This window comes from Leuciscus leuciscus (genome assembly GCF_965113295.1).
Source record: "Leuciscus leuciscus genome assembly, chromosome: 7".
Taxonomy (NCBI): domain Eukaryota; kingdom Metazoa; phylum Chordata; class Actinopteri; order Cypriniformes; family Leuciscidae; genus Leuciscus; species Leuciscus leuciscus.
The window spans coordinates 3,049,621-3,075,532 of NC_138731.1; the positions used below are offsets into that span (position 1 = coordinate 3,049,621).

The 25,912-nt window shown below is 38.4% G+C and overlaps 2 protein-coding genes and 1 long non-coding RNA gene across 9 annotated transcripts in view; 1 reads left to right on the forward strand and 2 right to left on the reverse strand.

Moving 5' to 3' along the window:
* Positions 1-453: 453 nt before the first annotated feature.
* Positions 454-25,912, reverse strand: part of crfb4 (cytokine receptor family member b4) — a 50,216-nt gene continuing 24,757 nt past the window's right edge. For 3 of the 6 annotated variants that reach the window (XM_082176251.1, XM_082176250.1, XM_082176248.1), the window contains exons 3-6: positions 8,947-9,101; positions 4,917-5,064; positions 1,545-1,699; positions 454-1,464 (exon numbers count right to left, since the gene is read on the reverse strand). In XM_082176251.1, the coding sequence (XP_082032377.1) occupies positions 1,210-1,464; positions 1,545-1,699; positions 4,917-5,064; positions 8,947-9,101 (713 nt within the window). In that variant the 3' untranslated portion in view covers positions 454-1,209. Of the gene's footprint in view, positions 1,465-1,544; positions 1,700-4,916; positions 5,065-8,946; positions 9,102-12,772; positions 12,940-13,731; positions 13,859-14,546; positions 14,861-25,912 lie in introns of those variants that run through there. The other 3 variants (XM_082176247.1, XM_082176246.1, XM_082176249.1) reach the window with 3 other exon arrangements.
* Positions 16,719-20,168, forward strand: LOC309503566. 2 transcript variants are annotated; one of them, XR_014207735.1, is made up of 4 exons: positions 16,719-18,355; positions 18,455-18,509; positions 18,786-18,899; positions 19,089-20,168. It is a non-coding gene; the product is annotated as an uncharacterized lncRNA (long non-coding RNA). The 2 variants fall into 2 exon arrangements; XR_014207736.1 differs by having other exon boundaries at positions 18,789-18,899.
* Positions 21,474-25,912, reverse strand: part of LOC309502539 (uncharacterized protein) — a 187,265-nt gene continuing 182,826 nt past the window's right edge. Inside the window, exon 4 of the mRNA XM_082174943.1 lies at positions 21,474-22,273. The gene's annotated coding sequence lies outside the window, so the exon portion shown is untranslated. The remainder of the gene's footprint in view (positions 22,274-25,912) is intronic.

Sequence of the window (25,912 nt, forward strand, 5' to 3'; positions counted from 1 at the left end):
AAACTAAAGATTTATTTTGATCAAACTTGCCTGGGCGGGCCAGCGAGTAATGTGGGCGTGCCAGTGCCGCCCTGGCCCATTACTGGCTACGCGCCGATATGGCGACTGGCTACTTTGTCTCTTCTGATCATAAATTCAATGAGCTAGGGTTGTTAACCAGCAATCATAAAAAGACATCCTGAAAAAACCTTCAGTTCCTTATCACACAACAGATAGGGGTCATAAACACACAAACAAAAAGACTCCGGAAACGGAAGGTCAAAAGGTCACAACGAACACCTGGTCGTCATAAATGGTCATAAACCATAGAGTCATAAATCAAAAGTGACACAAGCTACCATATAAACTACTAGCGTGAGTTTGATATTCTCTTTGTAGCATTACATGTATGGGTTTTTACACTGTACACCAATCTAACCAGCAATGCTAGCAATGATTAGCATTTACTGTATGTAGTTTTTAAAATATATTTATTTATTATATATTTATTATTTTATTTAACAAGTTCAATGAGAGGGAGATGACCTTTGTTAAAAAAACTATAAATCTTCCTTTCTATACTATTTACAGTGTATGTTTACATTTTATGTTCTTCTTGTCAGGCACTTCTTGTCAGAGCGAGGCAGGGTAGAGGAGCTTTCTGTGCTCGTCTTCAGGAGAGAGTGTAGGCAGGGCCGGGTTATCATGGTGGAGAAACTACAGGAGAAAAGTCCCTTGAAGTGTCCAGTGGTCAGGGCCATAGCATGACCCCCACAAGCATGCACATGGATCCAGAGTGGTGCCTCACAAAGATGAAGACTACAGTGCAGGAATTCCTGCAGGATAGTCAGTTGGCAGGAGGCGTCTCAGCTGGTTAGGAAAAATATAGTATAAAGAGAGTAGAAGCCGATAGGTCACTGTGTGTCCTCTAATATTGGCACATTACGAAATTTAACACATTAGTAATTATTTAATTCTCTCATTGCAGGTGATGTGATCGTCCAACAGTTTGAGATCTTTCTCTCTTTCTCTTCTTGCACTCAGTCTTTTGATACTGTCTTTGGTTCACTGCAGTTTTAAGGAGAAAAAACTGGTGTCGACTTATGAATTTACACATGGTTTGTCTTAAAGCGTATTAAAAACACCACATAGACGTATAAACAACATTAAAAGCTGTTTTTTCACCACAGGGGGACTTTAAATACATATGGTTTGGTATCAAAACAGTCTCTATTCAGCAAGTAAATGCTGCTCTTCTGATGTGGTGCTGGCCGATTCAGATTTCTCCTCGCTTCTCTGTGTAACGTCTGCTCCGGTACAACACTCATCCTTCTCTGTCTGAATCCCGGATCCTTCCATCTGCTGTTTGTCCTGAGAGCTGTCCGGCTCCGTCTGAAATATCCTCAGCTCATGAAAGTGCTCCTTCAGCTGAGTGCTCTCCTGCATGGCTGAAAGTATGGGCGGCTGGGACTGCTGGGACAAAAACTATGGAGAAAACAGACAGAGAGAATGTCAGTAACACAAACCAGTTCACAATCCATTACCTCTTCTTACCCGTGCATTACCTGTTTGAGGTTCTCGGGCAGTTTCGTATCAGGGAAAATAATTCTGCATACTTTATAACTGTACCACATAGCCAGAAAGATCAGGACAATACTGACAAACACCACCAGAAAACTGACCAGGAGCACGGCTACTATGAACCCGGGCTCGACCTCACCTGAGCAGAAACAGAAATCATGTTACAGGATGTTGAGATTGACCATGTCTGCACCAATAATGTGATTATTAATGTGAGTTAAACACAGTAAGATGTTTTCAGGATGGGAGCAAACCTCTTCACTCCTGTTTACACGCAATTTTCACTATTCGTCAAGAATCATGGTTTTTACTGCCATTATTTACATGCACAAATGATGCCCTCACATACAGTTGGTGTTACTGGCCACTGTTTTAATCTACTTACACCAAATGCAAAACAGATTTCTATGGCCATAGTTATTTTTTTTTTGCTTATGCGCCTAAAACGTCTTCATTCCGATGAAGGGTGTGGATTTTGGAATAAACTTCTGCTTCAATGTATATCTAGTGAGTGATTATAATCAAGGTATTAATCAATATTGTTTCTTCTAAACATCACATGACTTGAATGACTTCTCTAGGCTTGTGAGATTGTACTTTGTTACAGAAGTGATTACTGAAATGTTCTTTTCATGTATTCTCTAATGTCTGTATTTGATATGAATGCAGTAACAGTGCTTGCTCATTTATCCCAGCTTCCAGAAATGAAATATGGAAAGATGTTCTGAGTTTGAGAAATGTCTTCAACATGTGTCAATACATTCATCTGTTTTTCAAGGGTACCCCGATAGCTATGGTCACAGGGGTCATGGAAGTCTATAGGTTAAGGCACCATATCTCAGTTAAAAACTTACTTTACTGTGTTATATTAAAGTGTCCTCTCCTAGAGAGAAAGAACGCATTAACTTGATGTTTTGAGACGATTCTCCTGTTTATAGTTAGAGCCTGGTCAAATCCAACCTTGGAAAAGCTGTGTGTCGGTGTGTGTGTTAGTCTTTTTGCATACAGGTTAAGGAACCACTGGCATTATTGGAGATTGACTGAGTTGTTGTTCTGGATAGGCTGGCGCACAATAACCCAAATCTGCGACCTGGAAGGTCACGACGTGCCTAACTTCAGGTTGCGAGTGTCAGCTGCATAATCGATGGAGATAAGCTTCAGTTTATCTGTATATGAGTGGAAAATTACTATGTTTATCTATTTCGGTAACACTTTACAATTAGGTTCATTAGTTAACATTAGTTAATGTATTAACTAACATGAACTAACCATGAGTAATACATTTGTTACAGTATTTATTCATCTTTGTTAACACTTGTTAATACAAATACAGTCATTCATTGTTTGTTCATGTTTGTTCACAGTGCATTAACTAATGTTAACAAGATTTTAATAAAGTATTAGTAAATGCTGAACTTAACATTAACAGATTAATAAATGCTGTATGAGTGCAGTTCATTATTAGTCATGCTAACTAATGAACCTTATTGTAAAGTGTCACCTCTATTTCTTAGCCAATCAGAAACTTTCACCTTGAAGCAAGGACGTAGCTTAGACCTTGGTGAGGGGTATAACTGCCGTGATCTGTGTAACTATAAGTGGGGCGGCCTACGAACTCCTGTGTGAGTCTTGAAGATGACTTCTTCCTGATGAAACTGCAAACTATCTTCAGCAAAACTTTTCTTCAATTTATTATAATTCTGACCCCAGGTCTTCATTCATCATATCTGGTTCTGAGCCTGACTGTAAATCCCCTTACACTGATGTTTTCGACCATCAATATACTACATTATATTCATGTCATGCAACCTTGTCAACATCAACTCAGTTTCTTCAGCACTAGGCCTGTCACGATTATGAAATTTGGCTGACGATTAATTGTCTAAAAAATAATTGCGGTTATGCCGATTAATTGTCAGTTTTAGGGCTTTGACGATTATTTGTCTGTGTTAGGGCTTTGGCAATTATGCTGATTAATTGTCTGTTTTAGGGCTTTGTGCTTCATTCATTAAATAATTGTGATGAATTTAATCCTTTGTAAGTTATCATTTTGCAGTGTAAGTTTACAGTTAACACCTTTAAATATTAAATAAATAGGCTATATTCAATAGCTATGACAATTTGTTTATTAAACTTAGTGAGTGTATAAATCAGCAGCAAAAAGTAATTTTTGAAAACATCTGCACAGTAATTTAATAAAATCTAAACATGTTAATAAAAACAAATGTGCACAAACCATGGTAATATGATACGCTTCAAAACAGAGCGGAACAAAGCGCGTATGCGCATCGCGGGTGCAGAATGATGTGCTTAATGCAACATGGAGTTGCAGCGATGCACAAGTGCGCATTTAAAAGTTCACGGCACAAAGCGAAGAAATGTCGAGGGCACAAATCCTAGTGTATATCAGTCCAACAGTTTATTGATCATTTGTTTCTTCACAGTTTTAAACTCCAGTTATTGTGCGTCTGATGCCAATTCATAGTCCTTGTGCTGTGTAGGCACACGGTAGCGAGCGAGTCATTTAGAAACAGCAAAAAACTCCAGCAAAATAAAGTCATTTTATGCAAATCCACAGCCCTTTATCTACAGATCAAGCATTATAACGTCAATGTCACATTGGAGAAAGTTTTACCGTGTATCCTGTCGTAACCGGACGACGCGCGCTGTTTGAATGCTGAACGGAATGATTGACAGCTGCAGACGAGTTTGTGAACTTTAATTTAACAATGTAAATATACTACTGTCCCTCACATTAAGCTATGGAATGGCTTCAGATGACTTTGAATATATTGCTAGAAAACGTAATTAGTGCTTGACTGCTTGTCTATTTATTTTGGTCCATGACTCCCCCTTGTGCCGTAAGCCTATAAAGAGCGCAATAATCGCGGTTGTCTGAAACAATCGCGGTTAGATCAAATAATCGCGATCAGACGGTTATTTAATTATCGCGACAGGCCTATTCAGCACCCCCAAAATACAATGCCTTCTTTACAGCGGTTTATGAATCTGCACATGAAAACGTCATTTGTGTTTGTCACAAGCACACTTCAATCAGAGCGGAAACAGATGCCATTGAAGTGTTTACATGCCTGTTTATTGATTAAAATCTGCATAAACGCCACATATTGTACTATGATTATGGTAACTATGAGTCTGAGCTTAATTGCATCTATTTGATCTAAGTATTGTGTTAACATGAGGTAAAGTTTGCAATATTGCCTAAATCTCATTATAATCTCATTATGAGGGTGCATGTAAATGTAGTCTTTGAGAGAACATCACAATAACACAATCAGTAAATGTGTAAAGCACAACTGAAGAACACAAACTGGTTTATATGGGTGAAAGCTTACTGCTGGCCGAGTTGGTTACACAGGTCATGTTGTTGAACTGGCTTGTTTTTTTATTGTACGAATACAAAACCGCCACTTCGACGCAGTAGTTCACCAAAGGCTCCAGATTTGGTAACATTACTCTGTTCTGCTCTCTTATTAGTTCTTCCTGTTGAGAATAAACAACAAACACACATTGAGCATGAAATGGCCTGACTTATGTAACTGTAATATACTGAAAATTATAAACGCAACACTTTTGTTTTTACCCCCATTTTTCATGAGCTGAACTCAAAGATCTAAGACTTTTTCTATGTACGCAAAAGGCCTACCGGTATTTCAAATATTGTTCACAAATCTGTCTAAATCTGTGTTAGTGAGCACTTCTGCTTTGCCGAGATAATCCATCCACCTCGTGAGGCATATCAAGATGCTGATTAGACAGCATGATTATTGCACAGGTGTGCCTTAGGCTGGCCACAATAAAAGGGCCCCTTTAAAATATGCAGTTTTACTGTATTGGGGGGGTCTGGAAAAAAAAAAGAGTCAGTATCTGGTGTGACCTCCATTTGCCTCACGCAGTGCAACATCTCCTTCGCATAGAGTTGATCAGGTTGTTGATTGTGGCCTGTGGAATGTTGGTCCACTCCTCTTCAATGGCTGTGCGAAGTTGCTGGATATTGGCAGGACCTGGAACATGCTGTCGCATACGCCAATCCAGAGCATCCCAAACATGCTCAATGGGTGACATGTCCGGTGAATATGCTGGCCATGCAAGAACTGGGATGTTTTCAGCTTCCAGGAATTGTGTACAGATCCTTGCAACATGGGGCCATGCTAGGGTTGGGTACCGAAACCCGGTTCCAATAGGGAACCGGTTCCAACGTAAACGGTAGTAACCAGACCGAATAAGAACGAAACTTTCGGTGCCTGATTTCGGTGCCTGACTTTTTTCACCGCCCCCTATAAAACATCTCGCGGCACGAATGATCCAATAACAAAACATCTCCAGTTAACCAGCAGAGCATTCATTTCGTTCGTTTGTTAAATGAGACGATCTAGTGCTGAAAATTCTTTTCTCTTGTGGCTCGCGCACACCGCACTCGGACGCGCGCTTCAATACGTTGCAGAGATCGATCTATTTATGAGGCGCCGGATATATAAGAGTATGTGCTTGGAGAGTTTGTGTGTGTGTGCTCGCGTCTCAGATGAGCATGTGCGCGAGTTTGTGTGTGTGTGTGTGTGTGTGTGTGTGTGTGCTCGCTTATCAGATGAGTATGTGCGCGAGTTTATGTGTGTGTGTGTGTGTGTGTGTGTGTGTGATGTGCTCGCGTCTCAGATGAGTATGTGCGCGGTTTGTGTGTGTGTGTGTGTGTGTGTGTGTGCTCGCGTCTCAGATGAGTATGTGCGCGGTTTGTGTGTGTGTGTGCGTGAGCGACTTTAGATGTGACGTTGTGCATTTCATATAGTTGGAGCATTCAGCAGTATACAGTACATGTATGTGTGACTACTTAGTATGTGTATGCAAGCGTTTTATGTGTGCGTGAATGAAGTTCGATTTAAGCCCTAGACGGCGCCTCATATCTATTCGTTCTGGTGAAATCACAACATATAATGCACACAAAGTGTCCCTGCTTGATATACAACCACTGATGAGCATTATCGGTTTAAAAAAACTACGCATGCGGATTAGAACCCAAAACCTCTGACATTCTTGACTAAAGTTCAAGTTCAGCTGCAGTGTTCCTCTTCGGGTAAGTCTAGTATTTTAATGCCAACTGCCAATCTTGCATATCAAGTATGAAGTATATCAAGTATATTTATATGAGGCTATACTTTGTGTGTTAAATATTTCTGCTCAGTGTCAGAAATTTCTCTGTTTTGTAAAAGTCTATAATATATAATATGTAATATAATTGATATATAATATATATATAATATCTATATAATATATATAAATAATTTTAGAAGACAAAAATGTTATCTTAACTTAAGTGTTTTCGGCTACATCAGCACAATTTTTAATTTAATCAGAAATCAGAAAATCTTTTTCAGAAAACACACACAGATTTAATTTTTTTGATAAAGTGTGTGCAGTTTCGTTTTCTTAAGTACCGGTTTAAGAACCGTTTAAGCACCGGAACCGTTTGAAAAATACCGAGTGGGTACTGGTATCGGATAAAACCCAACCAATACCCAACCCTAGGCCATGCATTATCATGCTACAACATGAGGTGATGGTCGTGGATAAATGGCACAACAATGGGCCTCAGGATCTCGTCACAGTATCTCTGTGCATTCAATATGCCATCAATAAAATGTACCTGTGTTTGTTGTCCATAACATACGCCTGTCCATACCATAACCCCACCACCACCATGGGCCACTCGATCCACAACCTTGACATCAGCAAACGGCTCACCAACACGATGCCATTCATGCTGTCTGCCATCTGCCCTGTACAGTGAAACCCGAACTGCAGTCAGGTCGAGACCCCGATGAGGACGATGGGCATGCAGATGAGCTTCCCTGAGACGGTTTCTGACAGTTTGTGCAGATATACTTTGGTCATGCAAACCGATTGTTGCAGCAGCTGTCCGGGTGGCTGGTCTCAGACGATCTTGGAGGGGAAGATGCTGGATGTGGAGGTCCTGGGCTGGTGTGGTTACACGTGGTCTGCGGTTGTGAGGCCGGTTGGATGTACTGCCAAATTCTTTTAAACGCCTTTGGAGACGGCTTATGGTAGAGAAATGAACATTCAATTCACGGGCAACAGCTCTGGTGGACATTCCTGCAGTCAGCATGCCAATTGCACGCTCCCTCAAAACTTGCGATATCTGTGGCATTGTGCTGTGTGATAAAACTGCACATTTTAGAGTGGCCTTTTATTGTGGCCAGCCTAATAATAATAATAATAATACGTTTATTTTATATAGCGCCTTTCTCAAACCCAAGGTCGCTTTACATAGTAGGAAGGCAAGGAAACACAACAACAAACAACCAAAACAATACAACAAAGACAAGTTATCTGTATGAAGCTATGAGTTGGGTGTGGAGAAGTGATCATTAAACAAAAAGGTTTTGAGATGTGCTTTAAAGAAGGGAAGAGAAGGACAGTCACAAAGAGGTTGTGGGAGGCGGTTCCAGAGTTTGGGGACCAAGGCACTGAAGGACCTGCCACCCAGGGTGGAAAGTCTGGAGCGGGGGATAGCCAAGAGATTTTGGTCAGAGGATCTGAGTGAGCGGGAAGGAGTGTAAGGGGTCAGGAGGTCGCGGATGTAGGGGGGAGCAAGGTTGTGGAGTGCTTTGAAGGTGAGTAGTAGTACTTTGTATTTGATCCGGGACGGAACTGGTAGCCAGTGGAGTTGGTGGAGAATGGGGGTGATGTGTGCTGATCGTCTGCCGAGTTTTGAATATATTGTAGCCTTTGGAGACCAAGGAAAAGTGAGTTGCAGTAGTCTAGACGGGACATAACGAAGGAGTTAACCAAAGTCTGAGCATCACTAACAGAGAGGAAGGGTTGGAGGCGAGCAATGTTACGGAGGTGAAAAAAGGCAGTCTGAGTGAGTGATTTGATATGAGGATCAAAGCTAAGGGAGGAGTCAAGCAGAATGCCAAGGTTTTTATGCCTAAGACACACCTGTGCAATAATCATGCTGTCTAATGCTGTGAGGTGGATGGATTTTCTCGGCAAAGGAGAAGTGCTCACTAACACAGATTTAGACAGATTTGTGAACACAATTTGAGAGAAATAGGCCTTTTGTGTACATAGAAAAAGTCTTAGATCTTTGAGTTCAGCTCATGAAAAATGGGGGCAAAAACAAAAATGTGTAAGTTCAGAGTAGATATCTTATCCTTTTTAGTTTACTATTGAAGGGGGAAATGTGTGTTCAAATTTGGAGGTACTGTATTTGGTATTGAATTTGTACTTCAATCGTGTCCCGATATCATGGAAAACAGCATCCTTCATATGTGCAGAAATGTGTTTGATCTGTTGTACAGTATGTAGCCTGACCAGCACAAAAACTTTAGAAACCATTGCATTCATTACCTTTTTAGCCTCTCCTTCTTTCCAAAAACGGATGAGGTATGAAACCTGTGTAAAGATATCCCTCAAGTTACTTCTTCTCAATGGAGGATCAGTGATGTCAACTTCGGTTTGTCCTTTTCTGCTGCTCAGTTCGACACGAGGAGCGCTGATCTCAGCTGCACAGACAGGGCAATGCTTTATTATACACGTGTAACAATAAAATATATTAAATAAAACAGTTAAAGTGAGACATAATTTTTTTTATGATTATTAATCAAATGCACTGTTTGATATACAGTGCATTCAGAAAAAGTCAGCTTTTTGTTTCAGTCTTATGCTAAAATAATGACAGTAACCCATAATGACAAAGCAAATGACAGATGACAAAAACAAAACAAAATACAACAACACAGCAACATTGAAAAAGTGAAATATCACATTTACACAAGTATTCAGACCCTTAATATTTAGCTAAAGTACCATTGGTAGCAATAATAGCCTCCAGTAAATTCATATCTAAATCATCCAGGTAGTAAAATATTCAAACAAACTCTTTATTAAAAGAACTACATCAAAAGAAACGACAAGATGTTTTGAACTACATGTGTTGATCATGTGACTTTAGTATGTGTATTTTTGCCAGAGTCACTTCCTGTGTTTTTACAACTGAGAATGGTGTTTGGATGAAAACCGAAACATCTTGTCGTTTCTTTTTATGTAATCCAGTGATTTTTAATAAAGTAGTTAGTTTGTACAGGCTCAGGTGTTTTTGGGTATGATGCCGTAATATCTGTGGATTTTTTGCCATTCTTCTCCTCAGATCCTCTCAAGCTCTGTCAGGTTGGATGGGGACTGAAGTTGGAGATCCGTTTTCAGGTTTCTCCAGAAATGTTCGACTGGGTTCAAGTCCGGGATCTGGCTTGGCCACTCGAGGACATTCACAAAGTCGTTCCTAAGCCACTCATCTATGAGCATAAATCCTAGATAGGTGGAGTGATGCAGGGACGTTTGTCCTTCTGCAAGTTAGTTTCTCTAGATAGAAAGGGTTTTAATTGTTCCAAACTTATTCTACTTATGAAGGCCACTGTGCTCTCGGGAACCTTCAATACAGCAGAAATGTTTATCAGTCTTCACCAGATCTGTGCATCCACACAATCGTGTCTCTGAGCTCTGCAGGCATTTTCTTTTGACGTAGGGATTTGTAATCTTCGCAAAATTTCACATTACGATCCCATAACAAACAATCACGATCTGAATCGCGATCTTCCCAATTTGAGGTGTACTACTGAGAATATCCAGACTGGAACAAGCCTATGGACTTAAATATTTGCATAAGTTAAAGCATTGTATTGCATTAAACAATCAGTTGTCAAAATAGTCATTCAACTAGTGGGTGGCCGATATTTTAAATTTTTTTTTGCCAATATCTTAAAGAGACAGATGGCCGATATAAAGTCAATATATATTGAATATAGTCAAAGTCGACTATTCTGCCCTCACTGTTAGACTCAGACACAGCTATGCAGATAGATAAACTCCTCGACAATTGACAGGTGTGATGTCCTTTTATTGACGTATCCTTCAATTACCGACAGAGTGAAACTACAAAAAGAAACGAATAAACAGCATGTAGACTGTATTCTAATCTAATGTATGTTCACATGTATTTCTGCAAAGTCTAGCTAACATTCATCAAAACTAAAACTATCAAATATAATCTTGTTTAACATAAATGTTCACGAATATTGAGCATACTCATATTAACAATTAAAATACTCACAAGCAATGCTTTCTGTAAGACAACAAAGACGGATGAATGTAGATCACGTCAGAAGTGGATTCTGCTGTCATCCATATTTCAACATGTGCTGTTTTTCTAACTCTCATGCTAGTAAAAGTTAAACATAACGCTCGTAACAACTACAACGCCTCCTGCTGGAGGGAGAGAAAACTACTCCAGCACATCGACACTTAAAAAGGTAATGGTACCAGTCTTTCTGCAGTACCAGTAGTATCGTGTGTTGGGTCAATCTATCGGGGCTTTCAAATGCCCGACGCGTATCTGTGTGAGCAATCTGTGAAGAGCGTCAAAGGTTTCTATTTACAACGTGCTTTAGCAGCGTTGAGCACTGTAGCCAATCACAGATATGTTTGTTAAGCACGTGAACACAACGACCAATCAAAGTCAGAATCCTCTCAGTTCGCCAGAGTTTGTTCAGAGTGAGCTCTGCACGCTCGTGAATCATTTCATTATAACCAACAAAGTACAAACACAAGGTAAATAAGAGGTTCATTGTGCAGTATCGACAGGTGTTGTGATTATAACGCGAGTTTTCACTCAGTCAGTGCTCTCATGCTGCGGCTGATCTGAACTGATATCAGCTTCACTGATTACTAAGGCAGCGCTCTTTGATTACTTTCTAATATAACCCATTCATAATTTAAATTAGGGATGCACGATATATTGACCACATATCGATATCAGGCAATAAATGGTCATTTTTAATGTTATCGTAATCGATCCGATAAGAAAATTAGGCTGATATAATAACCCCCTATAGCAGGGATTCCCAAACTGGGGGGTGCAGAGTTATAACAACCCCCTTGCACGGCAAGGCAAAGGAATAGTGTCAAAGAATATAGAAAGACGTTTCAGCCCAATTTCTTATGAATGGGAGACACTGCAACGCGCAATATGGTGGAATAGGTCCAAACCTCGTTATATGAATAATCACATCAATATATTATTCCAAGGTTGTCCAGTTGCCAATCTTGTTTAAAACGCATCCAACTCACACAATCAACACATCATACAAATTTCAACCCATTTGTGAGCTCAACCTGGCAACCTACAACCCAGTTGCACTGTTGATGTCTGCACAGATAGTAGACACAGGGAGAAGACTCAGTGGTAAATATTTAACGCAATTAACACAGCATCCGTGAAGCACTGCCACACAACAACACCAAGTCCACGCGCCTGCGTACAACCTTTTGCGTTTTTACCCGCGTTTTTTTAACCTTTTGCGTTTTAAGAAGATATTTAGAAAAATGTCTGTAACCAAACAGTTGATGGACCCCAATGACTTCCATAGTATGGAAGTCAATGGGGTCCATCAACTGTTTGGTTACAGACATTTTTCTAAATATCTTCTTTTGTGTTCAGCAGAAAAAAGAAATTCATACAGGTTTGAAACAACTTGAGGGTGAGTAAATGATGACAGAATTTTCATTTTTGGGTGAACTAACCCTTTAAGTGCAGTAAGACGGTAATTTTGGTACTTGCGACTCACAAGCTCTTTGAGAGCCGGCTTTATGTGCTCTCCACACATATGTATATGTATCGATAAGTGGTGCGTACAAAACCTGCAGGAATTAGTAAAATGATGTGCAATACAAGCACTATTTAACTGTGGCGGGTGTGTGTCACTTCACTGTTGGAGAGAAGAGAGTGAGAACGCACAGCTGAAGTTATCGCCTGTGCCGCTGGAAACAAAACGGACCGGCTTGGAAAAATGTGAGACTTTTTCAAACATTTGCAAAATTATCACAAATTTTGTTTTGACTTTGTCATTAGGGAGTATGAAGTGTAGACTGATATGAGAAAAAAATTAATAATAATTTAAACCATTTTGGCATAAGGCTGCAACAATAAAATGTGAAAAACCGAAGGCTTCTGGATACTTCTTTGAACGTGTGACATTAGAGGGATAGAAGTCATTGATGTTCAATGTAGCTCAAGGTCCTCTAGAAACGTCTACTAGAGTGGACCAGACAAGCTTCAGTGGGATGACTGACAAATACGCCTACTGCCAACAGAGTAAATATCAGAAATGAAATGACTCACTTATTTTATCCACTGAAAACTCTCCAGTCTCCACCCAATCAGACGTCTCTCCATGTAGTTCTGTCCGAACGCGAAGTTGGTAAATTCCAAAAGTGCTAAAATTATTAGTGAAATCACAGCTTAGTGATGAGCTGCGGACACATACTGGCTCAATATCTCTCCACGTTCTACACATACAGGGAGAAAATGAAACAATAACATTACAGAAATGCATAACCAGACTTTCATCAACCCAGAAAAGCATATTTCTACTGGTAACACTTTATTTTACAGTGTCTTTGTTACATATGTTACATGTAGGCTATTTACCATAGTAATGACAGTACATTATGCATAATTACATGCAAATAGCCCTTAACCAAATCCTAATCGTACCCTAATCCTATAGACCTTATGCGCCAGAGAAACGAGGGCGCCGCCATCTTTAGAATATTGTCTTTGAACTTCCGTTTATGCGGTCGCTCTGTATATCTCTATGGCATCGCTGTCCAGGAGTAATTAGCTTGTGAAGTGGATTTACTTAATGTAAAGTTAACGAAAGTTATCATGAGGATTGTAATGTTTAAAGCAGATGACTTAACAAATGTCAGTCGCCCGGGAAGATTTTAAAACGAGCCGTTCATTCATAAATATGCAAGATCGCTGTGAAAATACAGACCGGAAGTCAAAAGACAACGAGCGCAGCGCTGAAATAAGCTACATAAGGTCTATAGTAAGTACATGTTGTTAATGCTTCTAAACCCTCCAGTACATCATTGTAAGTGCATTAATATACACAAGTTTGCTCTTTGTGTTTTATTATACAGATTCTCCTCTTTTTTACAGAGACAAGAGCAGGCCACCGATGTTTTTAACCAGGAATATTCTAATAGTATGAAGCCATTTAATTATATTTGTAAAATGTCACACATATTATTTTAACAGTAAAAGGTCAAATGAGTGCATCGTAATTAACTTACTTCAGTTCAGCGGTGTAGTTAAATTGTTGATTAGTGGTGTTTAGTGGCGGATCCCATTCCAGAACTAATCCCATGTCCAGAGACTTCACAGTCACATTCTCAGGGATTGGGACGCTCTCTGTTAACACTCAAACACACAGACATACACACATTAAAACAGAGCTTTACTAAAATACATCACTGGAAAATACACACTGCCACTATATTCATATTTATTACTCATTTCCACATACTGTGTGAAAGTCACAATTATCTAGTGACCAATACATGTTAAACAAATCAATTTCCTAAAGTGGATACAAATACAAATAATACAATTTATTACATTTTCGTGCCTAGGAGGGGGAAAAAGAAGAAAATATTACTTTGTAAGGAGACACATTGTGTATTTTTCAACAACTCGTGATACAACACAAACCAACATGTTTGGTCAATGATCTTCACTGCAACTCTAGTGCGTTTTTATAGGCCTGAATACCTTATTAGGTTAATTATAATACAAAATTAAGTTCATGTTTATGAGTTTAAATATGGTTAAGAGTTTTTAAACACTCAGTCCAGAGAAGTGTGTGTTTGTCTGTTGGTGTGAATGTTGCTGTCTGAATCAGTCATTAACATTATCAGGAAGTTCAGCGATCATTTACTGGCAGACGGACAGGGTTTTCCCGGAACCCGTTTGACGCCACGACTAAAGTTTGACAATAACAAAGCAGTGTCAAAGAATGATATGAACTAGTAGAGTTTTTATCATCGTCGTTCATATTATTACAGAGGTTTAATTCGTGTAAAGTCTCTATAAGATGAATGAAACTCACCTGCGCTGACGTAGACGATATAAAACAACGAGACCACAGACAGACAGGAGAAAACGGTCTTCATTCTTCTTCAACGGAGCAGATTCACCTTTATAAAGTCCAGTTTGTTATAAAGTGCTCTCTGAGAGCGCGTGCACGGTGTGTCGTGTGTGTGTGAGAGAGAGAGAGATAGAGAGTGAGGAAGTGCAGTCAGTCTAGATTCTAGAAGGAAAGCGAAAGAAGTGTGCTGATAAACTCGCATAATACCGTGTTTACAAGAAACCCCGTGAGAGGAGGAGTTATGGACAACACACAGCGTCTAATATTTCTGTAGTCATGTGGCCATTTATAGGCTAGATTAAGAGTTTATTTGCTACAAAAATTGTAATAATGATAAAAAAAAAATGCTGTGTGTTGTAAATGTGCTGTATGTTTTGTATTTGAATATTTAGGAATTTTCTTTATAAATATTTGTTTCGTTCCACTTCTGTTATATTGTTGAGTTTGTTACACTCTTCTTGAACGCTCGTTTTATTTATTTATTCAGCATTTGTCAAAGTTGATATTATTAGTATTTTAAAGAGATAAATGGATTTTGGATTTTGTTCAAGGCTTTGTAGTACATTAATACTATTTTAAATTTCATATAAATAAATACAGTAGGTCTATATAACATTAAATGATAGTATTTCCCTGCCAGAATTTATTTTTTTAGTTGCCAGCCAACATCAGCATTTTTGATAATTTTCTCAAAAATGTCATAGCCCCCAGAATATTTTGTGAATATTTTCATGAATATCTGAACATGCAACATATCAAAAGAAAGAACAAAGCCTCTGCTTTTGAACAAAAACTGTTTTATTATAGCTTCATGCATTCTTTTTTTTTAATCAACACTTGAATATGGATAAGTTTCACAAAAAACAGCAACATTTTGAGTGTAACTAATTTTACATAGTTCTGAATAAAAAAAAAAATTATCAAGAATTGAAAAAGGAAAATTTATCACAATTAAAATGTTTTCATGGCAGATTTTTTTAAATGTATTTTAATGTACAGACATGTGTTTTCAAATAGCAGATTTTTTGTTCTGAATTCAGATACAAAATACATAGATACACTTAGACTGCAAATATCCAGTTTTTAAAAGTAGGCTACAGAAAAAATTCAGAACATCAAATTCAATATTCTAAATGCAGAAATTCAGAACGTACAGAAAGTAGGTCAGAGGTCAACCAGAGATGACAGGGAGGAGAGGCTCTCAGAAAAGTCGAACTGATTCTTTTATAGCCAATTACAGAGATGCAGTAGTTTTCTGGCCGAGCGTGGTGCTGAAATATTTATGCTTTATATGTATTTGTTAGGTTAGCGTTCTCAGCACGTGAAGCGGTCTCTGGTGTTTGTTTTAAAGTATATTTGGTGTGAAAGTGATTAGCATGACACCGTGTCTACAGGACGCGAGTGGTGCGACAAAAGACGATAGAACCCACTGATTATAATCCGTAAAATACTAGCCGTTTCTCAATGTCAAGGAAGGATCCTCGGAAGCCAGAATTTCGAGGATGCTACGTCATCGTCATCCGTCGAAGGACTGTTCCAATGTCGAGGATCCTCGGAATTTCAACCAAGGACTGATGCTGCCTTCACGTGCTATGGAAAAGATGATATTTTCCACTTGTGAACTGGTATTTACCAGTGTGTTGTGTTCAAGTGCTTTTGTTGTCGTAATGTAGTACCCGCAAGGTCTGTGTCAGTAGAGTATCTTTTTTATCTTTACAGAAAAAACAAAAACAAAAAAAAACGTAAGTGTGGTGCTTTCTGATGATTAAAACATAATGAATAATAAAAAATAAAAAAAACATGACATAAAATGATTAAATATGAACCAAGGAAATTGCGGCGAAGTTGAAAATTGAGTGTTAACGCATTATATTACAATCGTTAATGACACAACATTGTATAGGCTACAAAAACTATCCGCTAACAGTATTCAAGACTCTTGCGTTGCTCTCCGCCATTTTGAAAAGGTCAAAGGTTATCTCATCTCGGCAACTCGTGCATCAAAATATTCTACGAGTTGCCCAGTTGAAAATACCACATGAGGGGGTGTTCATGTGCATTTTCCATGTCGGCTTTTGGTATTTACCATAATTACCATAGCACGTGAAGGCACCATGAGTCCTTCGTTCGAAAAATACCCATATACAGGAAAGGATGCATATGTGTAGCCTTCGCGCTCTTCGCGCTCTCAAATCACCCACAATCCTATGCGCGCAGCTTTGATATCTTTTTCAAAAAAATTCTAAATGTCGGACGTTAACGGAGTCGGAGCGTTAACGGCGCAATATGCTTTCAAATGTAAGTATATTTACATTACCAAACATTTGTTTAAAAAAAAAAAAAACATCCATTATGTTATGGGTCAAATTGATCCGCACTGTTTAAACACACTTGACAGTCAAAGAATCAATATGATTAAAAAGGAGTTTATTGATTTAAAAACTATTATATTGCCTGAGTGAACAGAACTGCGTCCATAGCAACGCTCTGTTTTTCATTTTCACTGACGTAATGACGCAATGACGTGCACTTGCTAGCCTGTTCCAGAGCCGTTGAAAAACGTGTTCTCTCCGAATGCTAAAGAGGAACCTCGCCTAGCCTCTGAAGGAAGTGACTTGGAAGGACCAGTCTACACTAGATGCGGCACCGTATCTACACCCGACGCGCCCGCACCACAACAGCTTGAAGCGACCGTGGCAAAGAGCTTGGACTACGTCAGAACTGCATCAGAAATAGAACAGGGAATCCGTTTGCTGTTGGGAATCCATCCTGCCACTTTCGGTGTAGAAGACAATATCACTGATTACAATCAATGGGTTCTGTTGTCTTTCATCGCGTTGATCCGGTCTAGATACGGTGTAAGCGTCACACATAACCCAGGGGCATACACTGTAAACCCCAATGTTGTCATTAATAAAGAAATCAAGTTATCATAACTTAAAGGTATAGCGGAGGATCTTTCCAAATTTTAGATAAGACCCGCCCTCTCCACTTTTTGAAAAGTTTGATTGATTCACCAGAATGATTGACAATTAGGAGGACCAATAGTTTAGACTACCCACCAGGAAGTAAAACATCCTCCGCTATACCTTTAACATCAAAAAATTAAACAGTTGTGTTTAATGTACTCATTTGGCAGCAAAAATCTTTCAGCTTAAGATTTTAAGTCTTATGAACTCAAAATTTCAAGTTATTTAAATAATTCGCTATGTCTCACTCTGTTTAATATTCTGCCTTGACAACACGCTGATGGGTCGATACACAAGGCAGTATTTTTTTTTTTCCTGTTCATCTTGAATTTGCTGATGCAGGCAGCAGGCCAGAGGCACTGACAATGCATAAAATCAGTAATTTCGGGGTTAAATCGGAGCCGGCCCGTCCGGACATATCAGGCCTCGCATTTGGAGCTGAATCACACGAGACTTTCAATTCCTGACGCCTGTAAATGGAATATTTTTTAAATCGACTACTTTCTCGACTCTCGAGCCTGTTCTCCCCCTCCCCCGCAGCCTCACTGCAGTTTTTGCGCGCGCAGAGAGCGCCCTGTATTTTCTGAGGCTGAGAAAACGTATAAGTTTGAATTCATAAAACTATTTTAAATAACATTTGCCAGAACATACCATCAAAATCTGTTCAATGTTGTAACAGTTTTTTAACTGTATTTTCTAGCCCGACGTTGTTTTCGAGACGTTTATTCCCGCTCCTGCTCCATTCAAATCTTGCGCGATGACACCGTCCGGTATTTTCTGTGAGATTTACATCAGACGAAGGTAAGTGTGAATTCGTAAAATCATTGTAAATAACATGTTTACCATAAAACAACGGCAAAGTTTTTCAATGTCATATTTTATCTGAACTGTATTTTCTAGCCCACTGCCTTCAGTTACTGCGTGCGCTGACATCGTCCTGTGTTTTCAGACGAGGGTAAGTGCAAATTCATAAAACCTTTTTAAATAGAGTATTTACCAAAACATAAGATTAAGTGTTGTTGATTTAAATTGAGTGCGTTTATGTTGTAAAATTAGTCTAGCTATCTTAGCTAGTTTGGTAACTGCTAACTGGTACATTACGTTACTTAGCAACTGCTAACTACATACATTTCTAAGAAGTTAGTCATTAGTTAAATATTCACGTTTATGAATTAATGTTAACCTAGCTAGTGTGCTTGAGTTGTTAATATATTCTCCTTTGACAAATCAGCAGACACTTCTTCACAACTGTCCTCAGAGGCTTCAAAAACAGCATTGAAGGAAGAACTGCAGCAGACGTTTGGTTCATGGGAGGCAGACAAGGCAGATAGACAAGGCAGAAAAGGTGTGTTTTAGCAACGTACTTAAAAATATATCATATTTGTTCAAGTGCAGTGTAAATTTCACTCCTTTTGTTTGTTTCAATGTTCTAGTAAGTGTAGAAATCTACCATGTAACGTTACTTAGTTTTATTATTATGTAATTTACTGTGTGTGTATACTGTATATATATATATATATATGATTGTTTTTAGGCCAGTTGGTAAATGCTGCCATTCTTCTCGAATAGTGCTGCTCTATAAAAAGAACAGAGTCATACATCAGGTAACGCACACAGAAAGAGTTTTTGTTTGAATACCATTCAGTTTCCCAAGTTATCTTGTATTTTATTTAGTTACTGAAATGGCAAGAAAGCACTTTGACTTGCTTTCCATTCTTGTTGCTGTCCAACTAACAAAATTGCTTTGTATTGTTACATTTTTATTATTATATAACTCTAACCTTTGCTTAAACAATAAGACCTGTACAATGTATTAAGAGAAAATGTGTCTTATTTTTTTTATTAATTTTTTTTATCACAGGATCCTCCCGGCCTCAACCATTCATCTGTAGGACTGCGGCAATGAGAACCATTTGAACCAACAGTGGCAGTTTCCACAGGATGAGATCTCACTGATGTTAGCCTGCAGTACTGACTCTATCACACACATACAGTTGTGGTCAAAAGTTTACATCACATTGCAGAATAAAAAAAAAAGAATAATAATAATAATAATAATTAGAGGGAATTGTTTTTTAAGTACTGCCATGATGAGGCTATTGCACTTAACATATGTTTACATTTAGTCCAAATTATAGCTGAATTAAAAAAAAATCATTCTTAATTCTGTGTCATTACCTGGATGATCGAGGACTGTTTTTTGTTTGTTTGTTTTGTGATGAATGTTCATGTGTCATTTGTCCTGAGCAGTTAAAGTGCCGATTGTTCTTAAGAAAAATCCAGGTCCTGTACATATTTTGGTTTTCCAGCATATTTTGAATATTTGAGGACAACTGAGGGACTCGCACTCAACTATTACAAAGGGTGAAAGATAAGTTAAAGTAGATGATAAACATGTCTGTTGTTGTTCATTACAGTGTGCTTTTAATTGTTCTGATCAAATGTTCTGATCTGGTCAATTTCTACATTTCTAAATAGATTTAATTTACTGCAAGTATTGTAATTGTATTTTTTTACTGATTAAATGTTAATATATGATGTTCAGTCAGTATGCATTATAGAAGTTGAGATATGTAATGTAACCCTAATAAAGCTGTTGATGTGAAAAACAAAACTTGGTTTAATGATTTATAATTTATTTAAAATTAATTAATTTAATAATAAGTAAACAAAATATAAACTGGCAAGTTTGAGTCAAGTCCATTTGCCTTTTAAGTTATCTTTACTTAAACATTTAAGTTAATTCAATGAGAAGGCCACATTAGGTCAACTCAATTAAGTTTGCATTTTTCCATTACTCAAAAAAAACGTACGCAACCACTTTCCTCAAATCATTTGAGTAGTCTCAACTTATTAGGGTTTACAGTTTGTGGGGGGGGGGGAATATAACCCCCCCAATATTTAAATCTATGCATCACATTTATTATTTTTCTTATAAAAAAATATCAGGAGGCATTCCCAAACTTCAACCCCCCCAATGTTCAAACCAAATCTACGCCCAATGTAATCCTGCTTCATTTTGTGATCGGAATCCACATCAGATCCAAGTTGGATGTAAGGTCACTCGCTGGTGTTTGTAAACTGTGTTTTGAGCTGAAGACTTGAACATTATGAATGATCATTAAAGGGGACCTATTATGCAAAATTCACTTTTCCATGCTATTTGGATATAAATGTGTGTTGGCAGTGTGTGTACACAACCACCCTATAGTCATAAAAATCCACTTTTTATTAATCCTCATAAATCATCAGCAGTGTCTCCCAATGACCTGTTTTCAGAATGCAGCTTTAGTGATGTCACTACAGCACAGGCCCCGCCCACGAGTGTTGACAGACACTGCAGTTTTAACATAGCCCCACCCTGATCGAGTTCACAGCGAGTTGTACTGACGAGAACGTCTCCCAAGCGTTGTAGGTGTTGTGTGGCTGGATGTATTGATCCACATAGCTCTCTCTATTTACTCCCGAAATCTGAGGCAGCCGCTGAAGACGAGGTGGAATTATTTTGTTTTTAAAGAAAATGCTCCCTCAACTCTACCGAAATTCGTTTATGTACTTACACACTTCTTATACTGTTGTAACGTAAACTGTATATGACTCTGGGTCAATACGAATTAGCTCAAGGATATAGGGAATTTGGAATTATTAATAATCATAACTCATGGTCATAATTCATAAATCGCATATACATTTACTTTATCAATTATCGAGATCACCTTGTTCTGTAACTGGTCTAGTCATCAGTCATTCGTCCAGCGAATAAATGTAAGATTATCACAGTCAAGAAGGGGTATCCCGTTTACAGACTCCAAGAAAATGTATCTTCTGGCCGTGAACATAAAACTTTCTGGGTTTATGAATTAAAACTACTCAAAGCAGTCTAGAATATCGAGCGTGTAGCTTAGATCTTTTGGCATTTTCATTGACTTTATAAAGATGGATTTTCAAATACAGAGACAGTCAAAGTATGAATGGGTTTTAATAAATGTCAATACTAGTTATTACATAAGCTACAACTATAAACGTACGTAAACATGCAAACAATAAAACAAACAAACATTTAAACAAACAAGAACATAAGAAATAACGTGATCAGAGTGAATGAAATGAAAGAGAGAAAATATGGAGAGAGAGAGAAAAAGTAGCTGGTAATTATTACAGACAGAAACCTAATTTCAAAAGACACCTGGAGTCAGCTTTAGAATGATCAATAGGCCTACTTGCAAGTTGGTTCTTTGTTCGAGTGATGCTGAGAGGCAGGAAGCGCGGACGGTGTCCTGTGGGTGCTGCGTCTTCTGGTGTCGCGGGAAGCTTAAAAGGCTCACTGAATGTAACGTTACCGAGAAAAGTCAGATCATTTCCCTTGTGGAGGGGAAAGGCGCGTATGAACTTAGTTGCAAAGGACGGCAGGGCAGCTCCTACATGGCGTGGAGGTATGCGTCCCAGAGAGAGGGAGGCGCTGCTCGTGAAGGTTGAAAGTGGGTCCGAGTTGAGAGCGAGAGTTGAGAGTGAAAATTGGAGAGGGTCTCTACTTTTAAAAGACATCTGCTTACGCCCTCTTTTTGGGACAACAGCAAATCGGATCTGCTGATCTGAAGCGGGAAAGAAGTTTCTTTGTTTGTGAAGAAACGCCTACTTTGACTCAAACATGTGAGAGATCGAATTTAACATTCATATCTAGAAATATGGTATTTCCTAGAATAAATGCATATTATTGTACTTTGCAGTCAGGATTCGACTCCGACATGTTTTTCCCATTACATTGACATCTCGAATGACGGTTTTGCATGACAGAAATACAGGGTTACATAATTTCCTCATAATCACTAGCATAGTGATTTTGATGAACATAAGAACGTTGCATAGATACCTCAGACATTATCTGGCCAATTATACACACATAAAATACATATCAAAAACATTCGTAATGGCTATTTGATTTGGGTTCTTTGTAGGACTTTAATCTCAGAGTCTGTGTCTGATAGGAAAGTCTTTGTGTGTGTGTGTGTGTGTGTGTGTGTGTGTGTGTGTGTGTGTGTGTGTGTGTGTGTGTGTGTGTGTGTGTGTGTGTGTGTGTGTGTGTGTGTGTGTGTGTGTGTGTGTGTGTGTGTGTGTGTGTGTGTGTGTGTGTGTGTGTGTGTGTGTGTGTGTGTGTGTGTGGCGTAAAAGTCACATAGAGTTTCGTTATCTCTTTGGTGCAGAGAGAAAGGGGGTTTGGAATGCAGAGCGTTCTGTCTAGGGTGCTATAAAGTTTTGGAGGAGCCGTAAAAGTTGCCGACTAGCTGGAGCCGATGTGTGATTTGTATTTGTTTGAAGCTCACCGCGTGGTGCGGTTTGTTGATTTTGAGGAGGGGGTTTGGAATTCTTCTGAAGCTTTGCAAAGCTTCAGGAAGATGTATATGATTGTCTCTCGGGCCATCTGGTCTACTCCCAGGTGCCATAAAGTGTCCGAAAACATTCTAAACCCAGCCATGTCGGAGCCATGATGGTAATTTAGATTGTCGAGAGTCTTGATTTACATATCTCAGTTCAGAGTGTAGAAAAAAGGCTTTGGGTTTCAGAATAAATGTGCTTAGAAAACACAGAGAGTCCGAATTTGTTAATTCAGAACAAACGAACGAATGATTCATTGCCCATATATGCTACACTGTGTTTCTTATACACTTCTTATACTCAGCTCTTACGGTGATTTTCTGGAGTAAAACTGACGCTTCATCTTTTGTGTGATGTACAATAAACTTTATTAAACTCATCAGTATATGTTTGATCATCATTTGGACCTGGTCCGAAACAGCAGACTTGTAGGCTATAGTGGATACATACAAGCAGATGACAAATACGTTATAACCGTAATTAAACTAAACTATACCTGTTGCATCTCCATACAGCACTCTGACTCTGTAGGCATTGTAGTGGCAAACAATTTTACATCACTGAATAAGAGACAAACAGGTATCAGTTGTCTTTAACAATTATTTATTCCCTTGCAAGGAAAGGTCAGCAGTCATACAGTCATTACAAAGTGCCTGCAGAGTGTGACCACGAGTGGGGGGTATCCTTCATTCTTTATAGTTGTTCCTCCCCCAAGGTTGTTTTCCCGAGGCTACATCAAGATACATCTTAGCCATAACTAACATATTGTTTAGATTTGTCTATCTTATATTACACCCTTGAATGGAGACTCATACATTCAGTCATATTAACTTTTGTCCGGTCATATACAAGGACATAGACATACATATATCAATAAGAATATGTATCAACACTACATTCATCTGATTATCATCATATTTCTAAGATTCTATGAATATAAGAAAATTTAAACATATAGAACATATACAATTTCTTCCACAGCATTATTGTCCGAATCCGGGTCGAAATGAACACCGTTACTGAGAGTTTCTGATATTATTATCATCATTCCGTGAGATGAGATTGTCCTGAGGGACTGAGCGCGAGCTCATGAAGCTCCGCCCCCTGTGTCGTGCAGCAGCAGCTCATTTGCATTTAAAGGGCACACACTAAAACAGCGCGTTTTTCTGAGCACCAAAAAGTGACAATTTAAACATGCGGTAAAAAATGATCTGTTGGGTATTTTGAGCTAAAACTTCACATACACACTCTGGGGACATCAGACACTTATTTTACATCTTGTGAAAAGGGGCATAATAGGTCCCCTTCAATAAAAATACAGTCAGTCATTGTTTGTTCATGTTAGTTCACAGTGCATCAACTAATGTTAACAAGATTTTAATAAAGTATTAGTAAATGCTGAAATTAACATTAACAGACTAATAAATGCTGTATAAGTGCAGTTCATTATTAGATCATGCTAACTAATGCAACTAATGAACCTTATTGTAAAGTGTTACCTCTAGACTTAGCCAATCAGAAACTGCAACTTGAAGCAAGGATGTAGCTTAGACTGTTGAGTTTTGTGATCATTCCAGCAAACTTTGTCCTCCCTCCCAGAAATTAATTGAATCTATTTCTATATTTATTTTTGTGTGTCTGCGCGCATATTGTTGTTCATATACTATATAGAATATAGGATATGTGTTTGTTTTAAAATATTGTATTGAATTTTATGGCTGAGTCGTCCAATCGCGTCCCGCTCAAAGCTTAGAATAGCTTTGGGTTTGAGCGAGACAGGTATGTTGCAAATGAGCTCCGAAGTAAAATGTGTAAATATAATAGATTAAGTCAAGATTTTGATCAATATCGGTGGATGACATGTTTTAATGCTGGATTGAGTTACTCGATGTGTTTGAATGTCGTTATTTTTGGGGATATTCTGGGTTTTGTGTTAATGAGTTCTTGATGTGTTGGTTCAAGTTGACGCCCGCGCGCCATTTTGAACAGCGGGTTTCTATAGTAATATGGTTCTTAAATATAATTAAAAAGGGTGGATTACGCTCATAAAATATCATGCAGTTAACTTTGTCAAAGTTTACTGTCTTTATGTCAAAAATGGTGTATTTGTAGTCACGTGTGTACTTGAAATAGTGAATAGTAGATGCAGTTACATTGTTAATGGGGGCAGGGGTTTACTTTTCTATCTTCTCACACTCCTCACAGAGACCACAGAACTGAGAGTGTGTTATTAGCCGCGTTTCCATTACCCTTCAAATTGCGCAAATTGAAATTGCGAATTGAAAATACGCTTAATGGAAACACGTCAATTTCGCAAAAACTCCCATTTATCGCAAAAAAGTTTTTACGCTCTCATGAGGTGGTTTTTCAGGCAATTCGAAAAATGAATATTTCGCAAAACTGCAATGGAAACAGTTTTTGCGCATTTACAGTCACCTGACTTAGAAGACGCAGTGTGTTTGAAGTCCATGTATAGCTACGCAAATAATAATAATTTTATATTATTTTATTATAACATTTAATAGGCTATATTTAGAAGAGGCTTTTATGCAAAAAAGGAACAAAGCTGAGCGTGGAGCGCGCACTGCATGGCACGGAGGCGCGGGCGCGAACACTTGCATTTTCCTATCAACAGTGGAAACAACTTATACTCTATCATTTCTGGTCAGACAGAAAATAATAATACATTATTCTCAACCACTTTTATTTGTGTAAACTCACAATAACAAGAAAATGCTGTGCTTTTGTAAAATAAAAGAAACAACCAGACGCACATGATCTCCGTAAACTGGGGCGCGAGAACTGAAACAAAATATAGCCTGTGTAGGCTAAAGCTTGAAATGTCCACTTTAAAACGAACAAATTCGAATCAAAAGCTAATACCTTCTGATTATGTAGGCTAATCCGTATGAAAGGTGCATTTCTCTCTAAAAGCGCATCTGATAACAGCGGAGATGGAGATGTGATTTTAGCCGACACTTAGGA